General features: G+C 42.1%; 1 protein-coding gene across 1 annotated transcript in view; it reads right to left on the bottom strand.

Annotated features, from left to right (window-relative positions):
- Positions 1-4,924: 4,924 nt before the first annotated feature.
- The window catches only part of LOC134328484 (somatostatin receptor type 5), a 20,758-nt gene continuing 9,300 nt past the window's right edge, over positions 4,925-16,382 (bottom strand). The window contains exon 2 of the mRNA XM_063009576.1: positions 4,925-6,475. Within this exon, the coding sequence (XP_062865646.1) occupies positions 6,392-6,475 (84 nt within the window). The 3' untranslated portion in view covers positions 4,925-6,391. The remainder of the gene's footprint in view (positions 6,476-16,382) is intronic.

The following is a 16,382-nucleotide window of genomic DNA, read 5'->3' as shown; positions in this document are numbered from 1 at the left end:
CTCGTGGGCAGGCGTCCACATACTTCCGAACATATCTGGGAACTGTAGGAACCATTCCAAGTACTCGCTAGTGTTTTTTTGACTGATCCAGTTACCTGCCTCTGGATCCCGGGTTGCCTCTTTCCCCCCAGAGTGCGAATCCCAAAAGAAGCACCTAACTTGATGCTGATTGGTTACCCCTTACAAAGGTACCACCCACTGTTCGCATCCTGGATCACCTACATCAGGTCGCATACCAGCCGCCCCCAAAAAAAGGAAGTGTTCGTGTTCCTGTGCACACGGCAGACACTGCCGATAAGTCAGCGTCGTAAATCATCTCCCGCTGCGAGGTTCATCCAGAGTTCTGCAGGAACGTAGATGAAAGGTCACGGACCTGAAGAGCCTGCTCGTAGATTCTTCAAACCTTCCTAGGTGCTGTCGATGGTCTGCTGTGAAGAACAGGATAAAGCGCCTCAATCCTGGTGCTAAAACGCTTGAGTTGACGCATCCAAGAAGCCAAGAGGCTTTGCCCTTTATCACAAAGTGTCTGCGATGGTCCCTGTCAGCAGGAACCGCAGAGGAACTCCCCCTTCTTAGTGGCACAACGTGACCAAAGTCCTCCGAACAAACCTGATCGGATCTGAAGGGCAGCCGGCCACCCGGGGTTCGGGAGAGGTATACCCCGTCCCGAGAGCCTCGTCTGTCTTATCGTGACGTGACACCCTGGCGGAAGTGTGTTCGGAGACGTGGGCAAATAAAAACACCCTCGTAAAGATAATCCGAACTGGATGTACAGTATAAATCCTGTGTGTGTGTGTGTGTGTGTGTGTGTGTGTGTGAAAGCTTTACCTATAAATAAGACCCATGATGAATCGAATTAGCGGTTCGGAGAAAGGCGCACAGGAAATGGTACGCTACAGTAATAGAAAGGAAATGAGTGCTGGGGCGCGTACAACGACCAGGTCACTGCACTACGAGGACTCCCAATCGTGAGCTCGTTGGATGTCGCATATCGGTCTGTTTTAGCTATAGCAACAGGTGCTTATGGGAATTTGTGCCCACTCAACTGGAGTCCCACAGGGTTTGGTACTCGGTCCGCTCCATTTCCCCCCATATACACCCGCTCTCTCGGAAACGTCATCCCCTTACTTGCCTTCTTCCTCCCTTCCTATGCTGATAATACTCGGCTCGAGTTGTCACTTCGCACTTCAGACACCGCATCACACGGGATCTTGGGCTGGCGTCCACATACTTTCGAACATATGTGGGAACTGTGGGAGGCACCAAGTACTTGCTGTTTGTTGTGCATTTTGACCGACTGTGGCAGGTTCGCTTGCAGAATTTGCAGGTTCCAGCATCGACTGGTTCAGTCAAGAGATGACAGCATTGGATCAGTCGAGGTTCCGGTTCATCCCAGAGCTGTTGAGTGAGGTTGAGGTCAGGGTAAGTATATTTTAGGATCCAACGAATAACGAGACGGCAAGACAGTGTGGTTCACGATTTTATTTCGACAAGAAGTCAGTGTATGTACAAGATTTACAGAGTATAACACAAGCGCACCATGAAACCACATAGCCGAAAGTATGTGGACACCTGACCGCGAGGAAACCTTCCAACCCTCCAAACCCTCTGGACGGCAGAGCCTTTTTAAAGCCTGGCGCCAGTTTATTGATCTGTTTTGTTCGAGGCGGGTTGTCCCTAGTGTATTATAGAATTAGCATTTATGCTATGAGCGCTGTTTTATCTCCGGAGCAAAAACATCGCCCGATTCGGCCGAACGCAGGGCGAGTACGGTGAGTATATTTTAGGATCCGACACCAACCAAACCGTCTAGCCGTTGGAGACGAGACGAAACAGACCGTTTTCTTCGGAGAACGTTTGTCTCTAGCGTATTACAGAATTAGCGATTATGCTATGAGCGCTAAGAAAAAACGTCGCCCGATTCGGACACCTCCTGCCAAGCTGAACGAAGGGTGAGTACGGTGAGTATATTTTAGGACACCAACCAAACCGTCTAGCTGTTTGAGACGAGACGAAACAGACCGTTTTGTTCGAGAAGGTTTGTCTGTAGCGCATTATAAAATTAGCGATTATGCTATGAGCGCTGTTTTATCTCCGGAGCTAAAACGTCACCCGATTTGGACGCCTCCTGCCAAGCCTCTGCTGGCTGATCGGGGAATACCGGAGAGCGGTGCGCGACTCTCCGTACGCTATATGGCTCTCTGACCGAACCTGAAATTTCTATTAACAGTGCTAACGACAAATCATCAGCTCAAAATGGTGAAATTCAGTTGCGACCTCTGCTGGCTGGTCGGGGGATAACAGAGAGCGGTGCGCGACTCTCCATACGCTATACGGCTCTCTGACCGAACCTGAAATTTCTATTAACAGCGCTAACGACAAATCATCAGCTCGAAACGGGGAAATTTAGTTGCGGCCTCTGCTGGCTGGTCGGGGGATAACAGAGAGCGGTGCGCAACTCTCCATACACTATACGGCTCTCTGACCGAACCTGAAATTTCTATTAACAGCGCTAACGACAAATCATCAGCTCGAAACGGGGAAATTTAGTTGCAGCCTCTGCTGGCTGGTCGGGGGATAACGGAGAGTGGTGCGCGACTCTCTGCGCTGCTAACTTCTAGTCTTATAAATATATCGATATAGAAACGTTTATTTATCGTACAGATCTGAATCTTTCCTCACGCGTATGTCGGAAACGCTACGCTTCATTTATTCAACTAGCTCCTAGCGTTTTTTCAGCGGCTATAAGACATTAGCGCTCGCACATCAAAACAAAAGTGAGAGAAAAACATTAGCTGTGAGATACACACATCTTTATAGCGTACACAGCAACACACACACACAACAAAACCAGACGGCCGTGACCTTTCTAGCGTTCTGTGAGGTTTAATGCGTCTGACACACACACACACACACACACACTGCATATCTACTTCCCTTTTCAACAACAACAGAAACGAAAGACAAAAGCTATAAATCATTCCCGATATCCAGCCGGGGGGTGCAGGAAAGCAGCGCTCGAGTAACGTTAGCGTCGCTAACAGCAGGCTAATGCTGAAGCTGTGGTGTCACTGGTCCCAGTAAAAATTATACAGCCGCTACAGGTCCAATATTTTGTGCTAACGGGACAGTTTAAGGGTGCCGACACGAACACCACGGTCACTTCCCACCATCAAAATAAATAATATAAAAGCTTTATCATTTAAAATAAAGCTAGCTCACACTTCCTCATCTCTCTGCTTCTGTCAGCCCCTCAGAGCGACTCCGCCTCGTCAGGTTCCTCCAAACAGAGAAACACCGCGGCTACAATCCCTGACTAACGTTCCTTACTGGTTTACATGATATTGATTGATATGATTTAGCTTTAGTTTAGTTTATATTAGCTTGTATTTCGCTTATATTAGCTTGTATTTAGTGTAGTATATACAGTGTTAGCTCTAGTTTAGTTTATATTAGCTTTAGTTTAGTTTATATTAGCTTATATTTAGTGTAGTATATACAGTGTTAGCTCTAGTTTAATTTATATTAGCTTTAGTTTAGTTTATATTCTTATATTTTGTTTTTATTAGCTTGTATTTAGTGTAGTATATACAGTATTAGCTTCTGTTTAGTCTATATTAGCTCTAGTTTAGTTTATATTAGCTTTAGTTTAGTTTATATTAGCTTATATTTCGTTTTTATTAGCTTATATTTAGTGTAGTATATACAGTGTTAGCTCTAGTTTAGTTTATATTAGTTTTAGTTTAGTTTATATTAGCTTATATTTCGTTTTTATTAGCTTGTATTTAGTGTAGTATATACAGTGTTAGCGCTAGTTTAGTTTATATTAGCTTTAGTTTAGTTTATATTAGCTTATATTTTGTTTTTATTAGCTTGTATTTAGTGTAGTATATACAGTGTTAGCTCTAGTTTAATTTATTTTAGCTTTAGTTTAGTTTATATTAGCTTATATTTCGTTTTTATTAGCTTGTATTTAGTGTAGTATATACAGTGTTAGCTCTAGTTTAATTTATATTAGCTTATATGTCATTTATATTAGCTTAAATTTCGTTTTTATTAGCTTATATTTAGTGTAGTATATACAGTATTAGCTCTAGTTTAGTTTATATTAGCTTGTATTTCGCTTATATTAGCTTGTATTTAGTGTAGTATATACAGTGTTAGCTCTAGTTTAATTTATATTAGCTTATATGTCATTTATATTAGCTTATATTTCGTTTTTATTAGCTTATATTTAGTGTAGTATATACAGTGTTAGCTCTAGTTTAGTTTATATTAGCTTATATTTCGTTTTTATTAGCTTATATTTAGTGTAGTATATACAGTATTAGCTCTAGTTTAGTTTATATTAGCTTGTATTTTACATTTACATTTACATTTTCAGCATTTAGCAGACGCTTTTATCCCAAGCGACTTACACACAATGAGCGGAGCACAATGAGCAATTGAGGGTTAAGGGCCTTGCTCAGGGAGCCAACAGTGGCAACTTGGTGGTGGCGGGGTTTGAACCGGCAACCTTCTGTTTACTAGTCCAGTACCTTAACCACTGAGCTATCACTGGCCCTACACTGTATTTAGTGTAGTACATACAGTATTAGCTTTAGTTTACTTTATATTAGCTTCTGTTTACTTAGTTTATATATTAGCTTCTGATAGTTCAGTTTATATTAGCTTATATATTTAGTTTTATTATATTAGCTCCTGATAGTTTTGTTCTTTGTAGTTTATATATTAGCTTCATTATACTGTAGTTTAGATTATATATTAGCTTCTGTTTAGTTTAGTTTATATATTAGCTTCTGTTTAGTTTGGTGTATATTAGCTTGAGTTTAGTCCATATCAGGAGGGGTTGGGTTCGATGCCCGTGGTGTCCGCTGTTCTGATGAATAAGTAAATGATTCAGTAACCTGATAAACAGAAACGCTCGTGTTGGTTGTTTTTAATAGCAGAAAACGTCGTGTCATTTATTCATCGTCTGTTTTACCACCGCTATGTCCTGGTCAGGGTCACGGTGGGTGCAAAGGTAGGAAACACTGTACTGTGGAGAAAACCCACACAGAACATACAAACCACACAGAAAGGGAACCGAACCCAGGACCTTCTTGCGCCGAGTCACCGCCCCGCCCCCTTGTCCCTTTTTCCAAGGCTTTGGCTTTACACCGTCATTTTTGATCATCTGTCTCGAAATTTTTACATAATTTCTACAGGTGCAAGCGAATGATCAAAAGTATTGGGACGCCCCTTCTTTCTATTAACTGGATTCATGTGCATGATCGTACTCCAGCGTCCTGCACAGAGCCCTGACCTCAACCCCACAGAGCGGCTCCGGAACGAAGAGTGCCGGCGAGCTCACGGCCGGGCGTCCCAATACTTTCGGCCACACAGCGCGTTTATACAGAGACGTTTAAACAGACAAGAAGATCAAAGTCTCGGTTTAATAAGTGCTCTCAGTCTTAGAGTTTATAAGGTAAAGAGTCACTTTATTACACGCGTCCATGTTTATTTGACCACGTCGGGTCTCTTTGTAGGTCAGAGACACCGTGGGAGCACCGAGCAGAAACGAGACGGTCGGGCTACTGTCCGAAAGGGCGCTGTTGCTCAGTGCGCTCTAAGTGCAGGTCCCAAGCCCAGATACAAGCAGGAGGTTGAAGTACGCTATCCCACAGCTAGCTGCTGAGATCTATGGATCCAGAGTTCAGGGTTCGAGTCTCAATGGTCATGATTGGCTAACGTTCGAGGAAAGGGGTGTGGCCGGAGCTTGTCTTGTCAGTGCGCTCGCTCTCAGTGCAGGTCCCATGCCCGGATAGTAGCAGGAAGGTTGCTCGCCCACAGCTGCTAAGATCTGGGGATCCAGAGTTCAGGGTTCGAATCTCAGTGGTGCTATCGGCCGGTCAGGTGTCGAAAAGGGCGCTGTTGGGAGGCGCACTTGTCTCGTCAGTGCGCTCGCTCTCAGTGCAGGTCCCAAGCCCGGATAGAAGCAGGATGATAAAGTACGCTCTGGGGATCCAAAGTTCAGGGTTCAAATCTCAGCGGTGCTATCGGCCAGCATCCAGTGAAAGGGGTGTGGCCGGAACTTGTCTTGTCAGTGCGCTCGCTCTAAGTGCAGGTCCCAAGCCCGGATACAGGAAGGGTTGCTTAGCAACTGTGCAGGACCAGAGCCGCTGTGGCGACGCCCAAATATATACAGGAGCGGCCGTCCAAAACTGGCGCCTCGGTTCGATTCGGTCCGCAGGCTCACGTCGTGCTGACACGTGTCCTTTAATTACCCAGAATCCTCAGCTGTGATGTAGGCTCCAAAGGGCATCGTTGCGATGGGCGGAGTCAGGGTTCGTGGCCACGCCCTGATCAGAAAGTGATGACGGAGAGGTGATGAGGTGAAGAGAGAGGAGGTTTAGCATGTCGACTGGTCGGTGACTTTGGGCGTGGCCGGCTGGACCTCCTGCGCCGGACCCGAGCGAGGCAGCAGCTGCACGTCCTGCAGAAACACACAGAGCCACAAATGTAAAGGAAACAGTTTAGGGAAGGGCATTTCCTGCACCTGTCCTCAGCCCCTAATCGGCCAGCTATCGTACACGTGCCGAACGGGCACAAATCCCCACAGACACGCTTTCTAAATCAGGACAAGCTCACACATCCACGCTGATGTGATTTATAAATATTCGATTATCATAATGGATTGGAAACACACTTATCATCACACACACACTCTCTCACACACACACACACACACACACACACTCACACACACACTCACACACACACACACCAGGCCCACGGCACTGAGGCATGGCAGAAACAGCTCCATTAATGATAATGAGAACAGCTTGGTCTTATTACAGTGTCAGTAAGTTCACACACACACACACACACACACACACACACATGCAACAGGAAACCAGGTTTTGTTTTGTTTATACTAACACATGCGAGCCATGTCAGGTACAATAATAATAATAATAAATATAATAATAATAATAATAATAATAAACAAAATATAATAATAATAATAATAATAAAAAACAAAATAATATAATAATAATAATAAATATAATAATAATAATAATAATAAACAAAATATAATAATAATAATAATCATAATAATAATAATAAACAAAATTATAATCATATAATAATAATAATAAACAAAATTATAATAATATAATAATAATAATAAACAAAATATAATAATAATAATAAACAAAATAATAATAATAATATAATAATAAATTTAATAATTATTATTATTAATGAAAACAATAATAAAAATAGTAATAAAATAATAATAATATAATAATAATAATAATAATAAACAAAATAATAGTAATAATATAATAATAATACAATAATAATAAATATAATAATAATAATGAATAATAATAATATAATAATCATAATAATAATAATAAACAAAATAATAATAATTAATAATAAAAACAACAATAATAATAGTAATATAATAATAATATAATAATAATAATAATAATAAACAAAATAATAATAATATAATAATAAATATAATAATAATAATCAATCATAAAATCAATAATAATAATAGTAATATAATAATCTATGAATAAGAATAATAATAATATAATCTATTAATAATAATAATAAAACAACAATAATAATAAAAATAATAAATAATAATATTGATAATATAATAATAATTATAATAAAACAATAATAATAAACATAATAAAAATAATGTTAATAATAATAATAATAATAATAATAGTCACATCAGCAGGGTGTAACGTATAAACGACAAGCACTGTGGGGCAGCGGGAAGCGAGAAGGACCTGGGTTCGACTCCCGGGTGGAGCCGTATGGGTCCTTTCTGTGTTGAGTTTTGCATGTTCTCCCCATGTCCGTGTGGGTCAGGTGGATGTGTGTGTATGTGTTTCCTGCCTTTCGCTCAACGAATCAGACCCAGGGATGAATCATTGGTAGCTCAGCGGTTACGGTACTGGACTAGTGAGGGATTGAAAGACCCCTAGTCTGCACTGTTGGGCCCCTGAGCGAGGCCCTTAACCCTCATTGGTTTAAAACCTGGGTTCAGTATGAATGAATGGATGAATGAAATGAACCGGATCAGTTGTTGTGGTTCAGTGTTGGTGGTCGGTGCTGTTTTGAGAAGGTCGGTTATGGGGAAGTCCGTCTGTCAGGAGGAAACGGACCCCCGGGGGGGGTCTCTCAGCGGTGCCGCCCGGGGTCGGGAAGAGTAAACATGTCATGGAAAGGGCGGGAAGGGTCGTCCGCTACGTTGGTGGCTTCACAGTTGAGCTAAAATATCCTAAAGGGGGCGAGAAAGAGACCCCACGTTTCTTTAAGTTCTCTAATAGCCATTCGTTCCTGAGTCTGACTGGAGTCGATGCGCCGGTGCCTAGTCCTGACTCACACGTTGAAAACAAGCTGATTCCATTCAAGCAAGGGATCGACTTATAACATCCAGAGTTAGATCCGGAGTCCAGTGGCGCTGTGCTTTACACCACCTGACGTTCGGCAGACTGTATTGAAACCGAAGAATTGAAGAATTCCGACCGGAGTCGATGCGCCGGTGCCTAGTACTGACTCACACGTTGTAAACAAGCTAAACTTCTGTAGATGAGTTCATCGCATTGATTTTATTTAGTTCCCTGTTAGGTCCGGAGTCCAGTGGCGCTGTACTTTACACCACTCTAGCTGACGCTCGGCATTGCGCTCGGCAATTCCATGACGGAGGAACCCGGATGCTTCATAGTTGCTCACAGTCAGTGGTGGAATATCTACGATACACCTGTGGCAACAGGACTGGGCTGAAGAGGTGCGTCCCAATACTTTTGATGAGCTAGACTGACCAGATTTTGTGCCTGTGGGAATTTGTGCCCGCCCGTGTGTTCCGATTCTTCGTGCCCTTGGAACGGGGAAGGCCCTTCCCTAAACTGTTTCCGCAAAATCAGAAGCGTATCATTTCCCGACTCACGCGGATTCAGACCCACGACGGTGCGGATTCGCTTAGAAATGATTCCCTGTTATGTAAACGACTCACTCGCTGATTCACTTTGAAATGATTCCCTGTTATGTAAACGACTCACTCGCTGATTCACTTTGAAATGATTCCCTGTTATGTAAACGACTCACTCGCTGATTCACTTAGAAATGATTCCCTGTCATGTAAACGACTCACTCGCTGATTCACTTAGAAATGATTCCGTCATGTAAACGACTTACTCGCTGATTCACTTAGAAATGATTCCGTTATGTAAACGACTCACTCGCTGATTCACTTAGAAATGATTCCCTGTCATGTAAACGACTCACTCGCTGATTTACTTAGAAATGATTCCCTGTTATGTAAACGACTCACTCGCTGATCCACTTAGAAATGATTCCCTGTTATGTAGACGACTCACTCGCTGATTCACTTAAAAATGATTCCTTGTTATGTAAACGACTCACTCGCTGATTTACTTAGAAATGATTCCCTGTAATGTAAACGACTCACTCGCTGATTTACTTAGAAATGATTCCCTGTAATGTAAACGACTCACTCGCTGATTTGCTCATAATCAGCAAGCGAATAATTTTTAAGAGCAAATTACTGAGTGAACCGTTTCCAAAATGAGGAATCATTTATGAGCAAATCAGCGACTGAATCGCAATCAAGAGTGAATTAGCGACTGAATCGTTTACAAAATGAGGAACCTTTTATTAGTGAATCAGCGACTGAATCGTTTACAAAATGAGGAATCATTTATGATCAAATCAGCGAGTGAATCGCAATCAAGAATGAATCAGCGACTAAATTGTTTCCAAAATGAGGAATCATTTATTAGTGAATCGCGTGACGGAGGAAGTTTGGAACTCGGACGCGTCGTAGTCGCTCACAGTCAGTGGTGGAATACCTACGATGCATCTGTGGCAACAGGACTGGGCTGAAGAGGTGCGTCCCAATACTTCTGGTGAGCTAGACTGACCAGATTTTGAAGTAGTGTGCCTGTGGGAAAGGTGTTCGTCTGAGTTCCGATTCTTCACGTCTTTATAGAGCACGGTCACGCTGGAACGTGAAGGCCCTTCCCTAAACCGTTTCTGCAAAGTCACGGTGGTGCAAATCCCGGCAGTTACACTTCTAAATCCGTTCTGAGAGAACGCGAGTCCTGGGAACGCAGCCCGGGGCGGCGCAGCGCCGTGAATCCTGGGAACCTCGGGTTGTTTTGAATGACGGTTGGAGAAGACGGAGCCTGGGAACGTCAGAGCCGCTTCCGACGCGGGGCCCTGGGAACAAAGCATTCTGGGAATGAAGTTAACGATGAATACTTTCACACGGCGACTCGGGTGTCGGGTAACTCGACTCCTGATGGAATGAGATTACGGTTGAGAGTCGGTGCGGAGCGTTAGTCCTGTGATGACGTCCCAGTAAGACCAGTACCGGCGCTCGTCCTCGTTTAACACGGTGCGGGACCACGACTGAATTCCACACACACGCTTATATAAACTCCCGGGCCCCCAGAGACCGGCCCCTGAGTGAGCGCTGATGTTTTAGTGGCTGAGTGAGATGGAAGAGCTCCGGCGCTGATCCCGCGTCTCGATCCTGTTTTATTTACACGCCGATATAAATAAATAACGTTTACATACGGGACAGTGGGAGCTTAGTGGGGACAGCTGTGGGGTATCAAGGGGAAGGTTGTGGGATCGAGTCCTGGCTCTGTCTGGTTATTATATATATATTAAGTATATAAGTATTATTATATTATTCTTATAATCACTCACTTTCTTAACCGTTTATCCAATCAGGGTCGCTGGGGTGCTGGAGCCTATCCCAGCTTTCTAATGGGTGCAAGGCACACAGTAACACCCTGAACGGGGCGCCAGTCCATCGCAGGGCAGACACACACACACACACACACACACACACACACACACACACACACACATACTCACCTATAGGGCAATTCAGTGTCTGCATGTTTTTGTACTGTGGGAGGAAACCGGAGCTCCCGGAGGAAACCCACGCAGACACGAGGAGAACATGCAAACTCCGAACAGAAAGGATCCGGACCGCTCCACCTGAGCTACGATGCTGTCTTATTACTATTATATTATTATTGTTTTTATTACATTATTATTATTATTATTATTATTATTATTATTATATTATATTATATTATTATTATTATTATTTATATTTTATATAAACTATTATTATTATTATTATTATTATTATTATTTATATTTTATATACATTGTTATTATTATTATTATTATTATTATTTATATTTTATATATTATTGTAATTATTATTATTATTAATATTTTATATATTATTATTATTATTACTATTATTATTATTTATATATTATAATTATTATTATTATTTATATATTATTATTATTATTATTTATATTTTATATATTATTATTATTGTTATTGTTATTATTATTATTTATATATTATTATTATTATTATTTATATTTTATATATTATTATTATTATTACTATTATTATTATTTATATATTATTATTATTATTATTTGTATTTTATATATTATTATTATTGTTATTGTTATTATTATTATTATTATTTATATTTTATATATTATTATTATTACTATTATTATTTATATATTATTATTATTTATATTTTATATATTATTATTATTGTTATTGTTATTATTATTATTATTTATATTTTATATATTATTATTATTACTATTATTATTATTTATATATTATTATTATTATTATTTATATTTTATATATTATTATTATTACTATTATTATTATTTATATATTATTATTATTATTATTTATATTTTATATTTTATATATTATTGTTATTGTTATTATTATTAATATTATTTATATTTTATATATTATTATTATATTATTCCCAACTCTGCTATCAGCCAGTCGGGCGTCTACAGACACGATCGGATGTGTCGGCTCCGGGTCCCGAAATAGATCGGTGTTCTGTCTCCTATGTTACTGCATTGCTCTTAATGATTCTTGGAAAACTGGACCCACTGCGACCCTGACCAGGGTAAAGAATCTAATTATTCTGTATGTTTCAACATGTACATATAGTACAGGGACAAAAGTATCGGGACGCCCCTTCTAATGACTGAATTCATGTGTTTCAGCTTCAGCGGCTGCAGCGACAGTTTAGGGAAGGTCCTGTCCTGCACAGAGCCCCGACCTCAGCCTCACTCAACAGCTCTGGGATGAACCGGAACCTCAGCGGATCGATCAGCGCCCAGCCGTACAAATGCCGACTGGATGGGCACAAATTCCCACAGACACACTTCAAAATCACACAGAGGTCAGTCTATTTTAATACTGTTTGTTTTTGAAACAGGGCGTCCGAATACTTCTGGCCGTAAATCGATGGCATTTACTACGCTGAAGCACACACACACACACACACACACACACACACACACACACACTGTTGCATGAACAATCCAGATGTGTTAACACACTTGTGGGGAGAACACATGTGAATGTAAAGCCTGAGAAACTCGCACACACACACACACTCACACACACACACAAACACACACACACTCTCTCTCTCTCTCTCTCTCTCTCTCACTCACACACACACACACTTCATGTTTCCAGCATGAGCGGTGGTTTACGGAGCGTAAAATCACGATTTGTCCAAAATACGTCTCGCATTCCATTAGGTTTCCAGGAGCAGCTCCGTGGGGAACGCTCTCGCACTTTCACACACATACATGGCACAGACGCGCCACCCCCTCCCCCCCACACGCACACACACAGCATTCGCTTTTTGTTAGCAGGGGCCCCGGCGTCCCCCAGAGACTCACAACGTTCCTCTCCCAGAGTCAGAAATGTGAGAGAGCTGCAAAACAACCAGGAGGAGAGAGGACAGGAGGAGAGAGGTGAGAGGAGAAGAGAAGAGAGGAGAGACGTGAGAGGAGAAGAGAGAGGTGAGAGGAGAGAGGAAAGGTGAGGTGAGAGGAGAGAGGTGAGAGGAGAGGAGGAGAGGTGAGAGGAGAGAGGAAAGGTGAGGTGAGAGGAGAGGAGAGAGTTGAGAGGAGAGAGTTGAGAGGAGAGAGCAGAGGAGGAGAGAAGTGAGAGGAAAGGTGAGGTGAGAGGAGAGAGGAGGAGAGAGTTGAGAGGAGAGAGGAGAGGAGGAGAGAGGTGAGAGGAGAGGAGAGGAGGAGAGGAGAGATGTGAGAGGAGAGAGGAAAGGTGAGAGGAGAGGAGAGAGGAGAGGTGAGAGGAGAGGAGAGAGGTGAGAGGAAAGGTGAGGTGAGAGGAGAGGAGAGAGGAGGAGAGGTGAGAGGAGAGGAGGAGAGAGTAGAGGAGAGAGGTGAAAGGAGAGAGGAGGAGAGAGGTGAGAGGAGAGAGGAGGAGAGAGTTAAGAGGAGAGAGGTGAGAGGAGAGGAGAGAGGTGAGAGGAGGAGAGAGAAGAGAGGAGGAGAGAGGTGAGAGGAGAGAGGAGGAGAGAGTTAAGAGGAGAGGAGAGAGGAGGAGAGAGGTGAGAGGAGAGAGGAGAGGAGAGACCTGAGAGGAGGAGAGAGTTAAGAGGAGAGAGGAGAGGAGGAGAGGTGAGAGGAGGAGAGAGTTGAGAGGAGAGGAGAGAGGAGGAGAGAGGTGAGAGGAGAAAGGAGGAGAGAGTTAAGAGGAGAGGAGAGAGTTAAGAGGAGAGGAGAGGAGAGAGGAGGAGAGAGAGTTAAGACGAGAGGAGAGAGGAGAGGAGGAGAGGAGAGAGGTGAGAGGAGGAGAGAGTTGAGAGCAGAGGAGAGAGGAGGAGAGAGGTAAGAGGAGAGGAATAACCAATCCCACTGATAGAGGAGAGAGGAGGAGAGAGGTAAGAGGAGAGGAATAACCAATCCCACTGATAGAGGAGAGAAAACGATTCACTCGCTGATTCACTTAGAAATGATTCCCTGTTATGTAAATGACTCACTCACTGATCAGCATTTATGAGCAAACAAGCAAGTAAATCGCAATCAAGAGTGAATCAGCGACTGAATCGTTTACAGAATGTGAAATCGTTTATTAGTGAATCAGCAACTAAATCGTTTCCAAGATGAGGAATCATTTATGAGCAAATCAGCAAATGAATCGCAATCAAGAGCGAATCAGCGACTGAATCGTTTACAAAATGAGGAATCCTTTAGAGCAAAGTGAGCGAGTGAATCGTTTAGAAGATGAGGAATCATTTATATGCGTGTGGGAATTTGTGTGACTGAGGTTGATGTTCAGGGCTCCATGCAGGAGAGGGCCTTCCCTAAACTGTTGCTGCTAAGTTAGAAGTGTGTCACCTCCCTCATATAACCGGTTTATTCCTGAATAATTATGATTCATGAATCAGGAGGGGCGTCCAGATACTTTTGACCCTGTGGCGTTTAAGAAAGTAACTGGACGACGGACTGAACATCAAAGCCTTTGAGGTCATGTGACTTTAACTCTGAACTGGACCCGAGACGTCTGGACGTTCCGCCTGGGCGCTCCCCCCCCCCCCCCCCCCCCCCCCCCTCTTTCCCCCCCGCTGGCCTGCAGGTACGAACGCCGCGTTCCGGCCCCGCCCTTAAACGCCGGATTTTTCCGCTCACCCTCTACGTTCGTCCTCCGCTCGGTTCCCACCGGGTCCACGCCTCCGTCCTTCACGTGCACGCCGGCTAGCTCACGTTCCGCTTTACGTAAGCCAGCCTGACAGCTAGCATAGCTTTACTCTCTGAGCTAATTAGCAAGTCGATGAGAGTGCGCGTGGTTCAAAACAAACCCGAGCGCGCGGATCAGCGGAGCGATCAGAGCCAAGGTCGAGTCCCAGATAGCCGTCGATTCCTGGACAAATATGGTAAAGCGGCCGAGCGTTACGGGCCGCGGGTCAACGGCGCTTAGCGCAGAGTCACGTGACGCGCGGGATTGAAAACGATTCCAGCGTTAATCAGCCGCCTGCGTGGGCGCGAGCGTGAGCCGCTACGTGCACTTCTGAGGAGATTCAGTACCGGGGGGGGGGGTGTTAGGGGTTCATTTAGGGGTGGAGGAATCATTTATCAGTGAATCAGCGAGTGAGTCGTTTTTATAATGAGGAATCATTTATCAGTGAATCAGCGAGTGAGTCGCTTTTATAATGAGGAATCATTTATCAGTGAATCAGCGAGTGAGTCGCTTTTATAATGAGGAATCATTTATCAGTGAATCAGCGAGTGAGTCGCTTTTATAATGAGGAATCATTTATCAGTGAATCAGCGAGTGAGTCGTTTTTATAATGAGGAATCATTTATCAGTGAATCAGCGAGTGAGTCGTTTTTATAATGAGGAATCATTTATCAGTGAATCAGCGGGTGAGACCCCCCTTCCTTTTCCAAACATTAGCCAATCATGTCCACCTGAACGCCCGACCGGTTGATAGCACCCCTAGATCCAAGAACCCTTAGAAATAATAAATAAGTGAATCAGTGAGTGAATCACTTATACAATGAGCCAGTGAGTCGTTTACCTACCTAAAACGACATTATAAAAACGGTTCACTCGCTGATTGGTTTCAAAATGATTCACTTGATGATTCGCTCACTATGAAAACGGTTCACTCGCTGATTTGCTCAAAAATGATTCCTTACAATGTAGATGATTCACTCGCTGATTCGCTTATACATTACTCCTTTTTATAAAAATGATTCACTCGCTGATTTGCTCATAAACGATTCCTCATTTTCTAAACGACTCACTCCCTGATTTGCTCTTGAAAACGACTCACTCTCTGATTTGCTCATACATGAGTCCTCAATATGTAAACGATTCACTTATTTGTTCTTGAAAAAGATTCACTTGTTGATTCACTCATAAATGATTCATAATTTTGTTCGCAATTAACTTACTGATTTGCTCTTGAACATGATTCACTCACTGATTCGCTCATAAATGATTCCTCGTTATAAAAACGACTGATACTCAAGCTTTGTTGCTCCCAGAACTGCCGCTCACTGGACGTTGTGTGTTGCTCACAGCGGTCTGTGTGAACTGTACCGAGACTGAACCGGTTCTGAACTGGTTTAAACTGGTTTTTCTGGCCTCTATCAGAGTCGCTGGATCTCGTTTCTGTTCCTCTCTGATGTTTGATGTAAAAACAACGACTGAAGTTTTATAACGACTGTGTGATTTTATCTGCTGATACACGTCCAGTTTATTACGTTATTATTGTTACATTATTATTATTATTATTATTATTACATTATTATTATTATTATTATTATTACATTATTATTATTATATTTTTATTATTATTATTGTTACATTATTATTATTATATTTTTATTATTATTATTATTATTGTTACATTATTATTACATTATTATTATTATTTTTTTTTATTATTATATTTTTATTATTATTATTATTATATTTTTATTATTATTATTATTATT

Source organism: Trichomycterus rosablanca, chromosome 15 (genome assembly GCF_030014385.1).
Source record: "Trichomycterus rosablanca isolate fTriRos1 chromosome 15, fTriRos1.hap1, whole genome shotgun sequence".
NCBI lineage: Eukaryota > Metazoa > Chordata > Actinopteri > Siluriformes > Trichomycteridae > Trichomycterus > Trichomycterus rosablanca.
The sequence above is the reverse complement of the archived record's forward strand: the minus strand, read 5'-3'. Positions and strand labels throughout refer to the sequence as shown.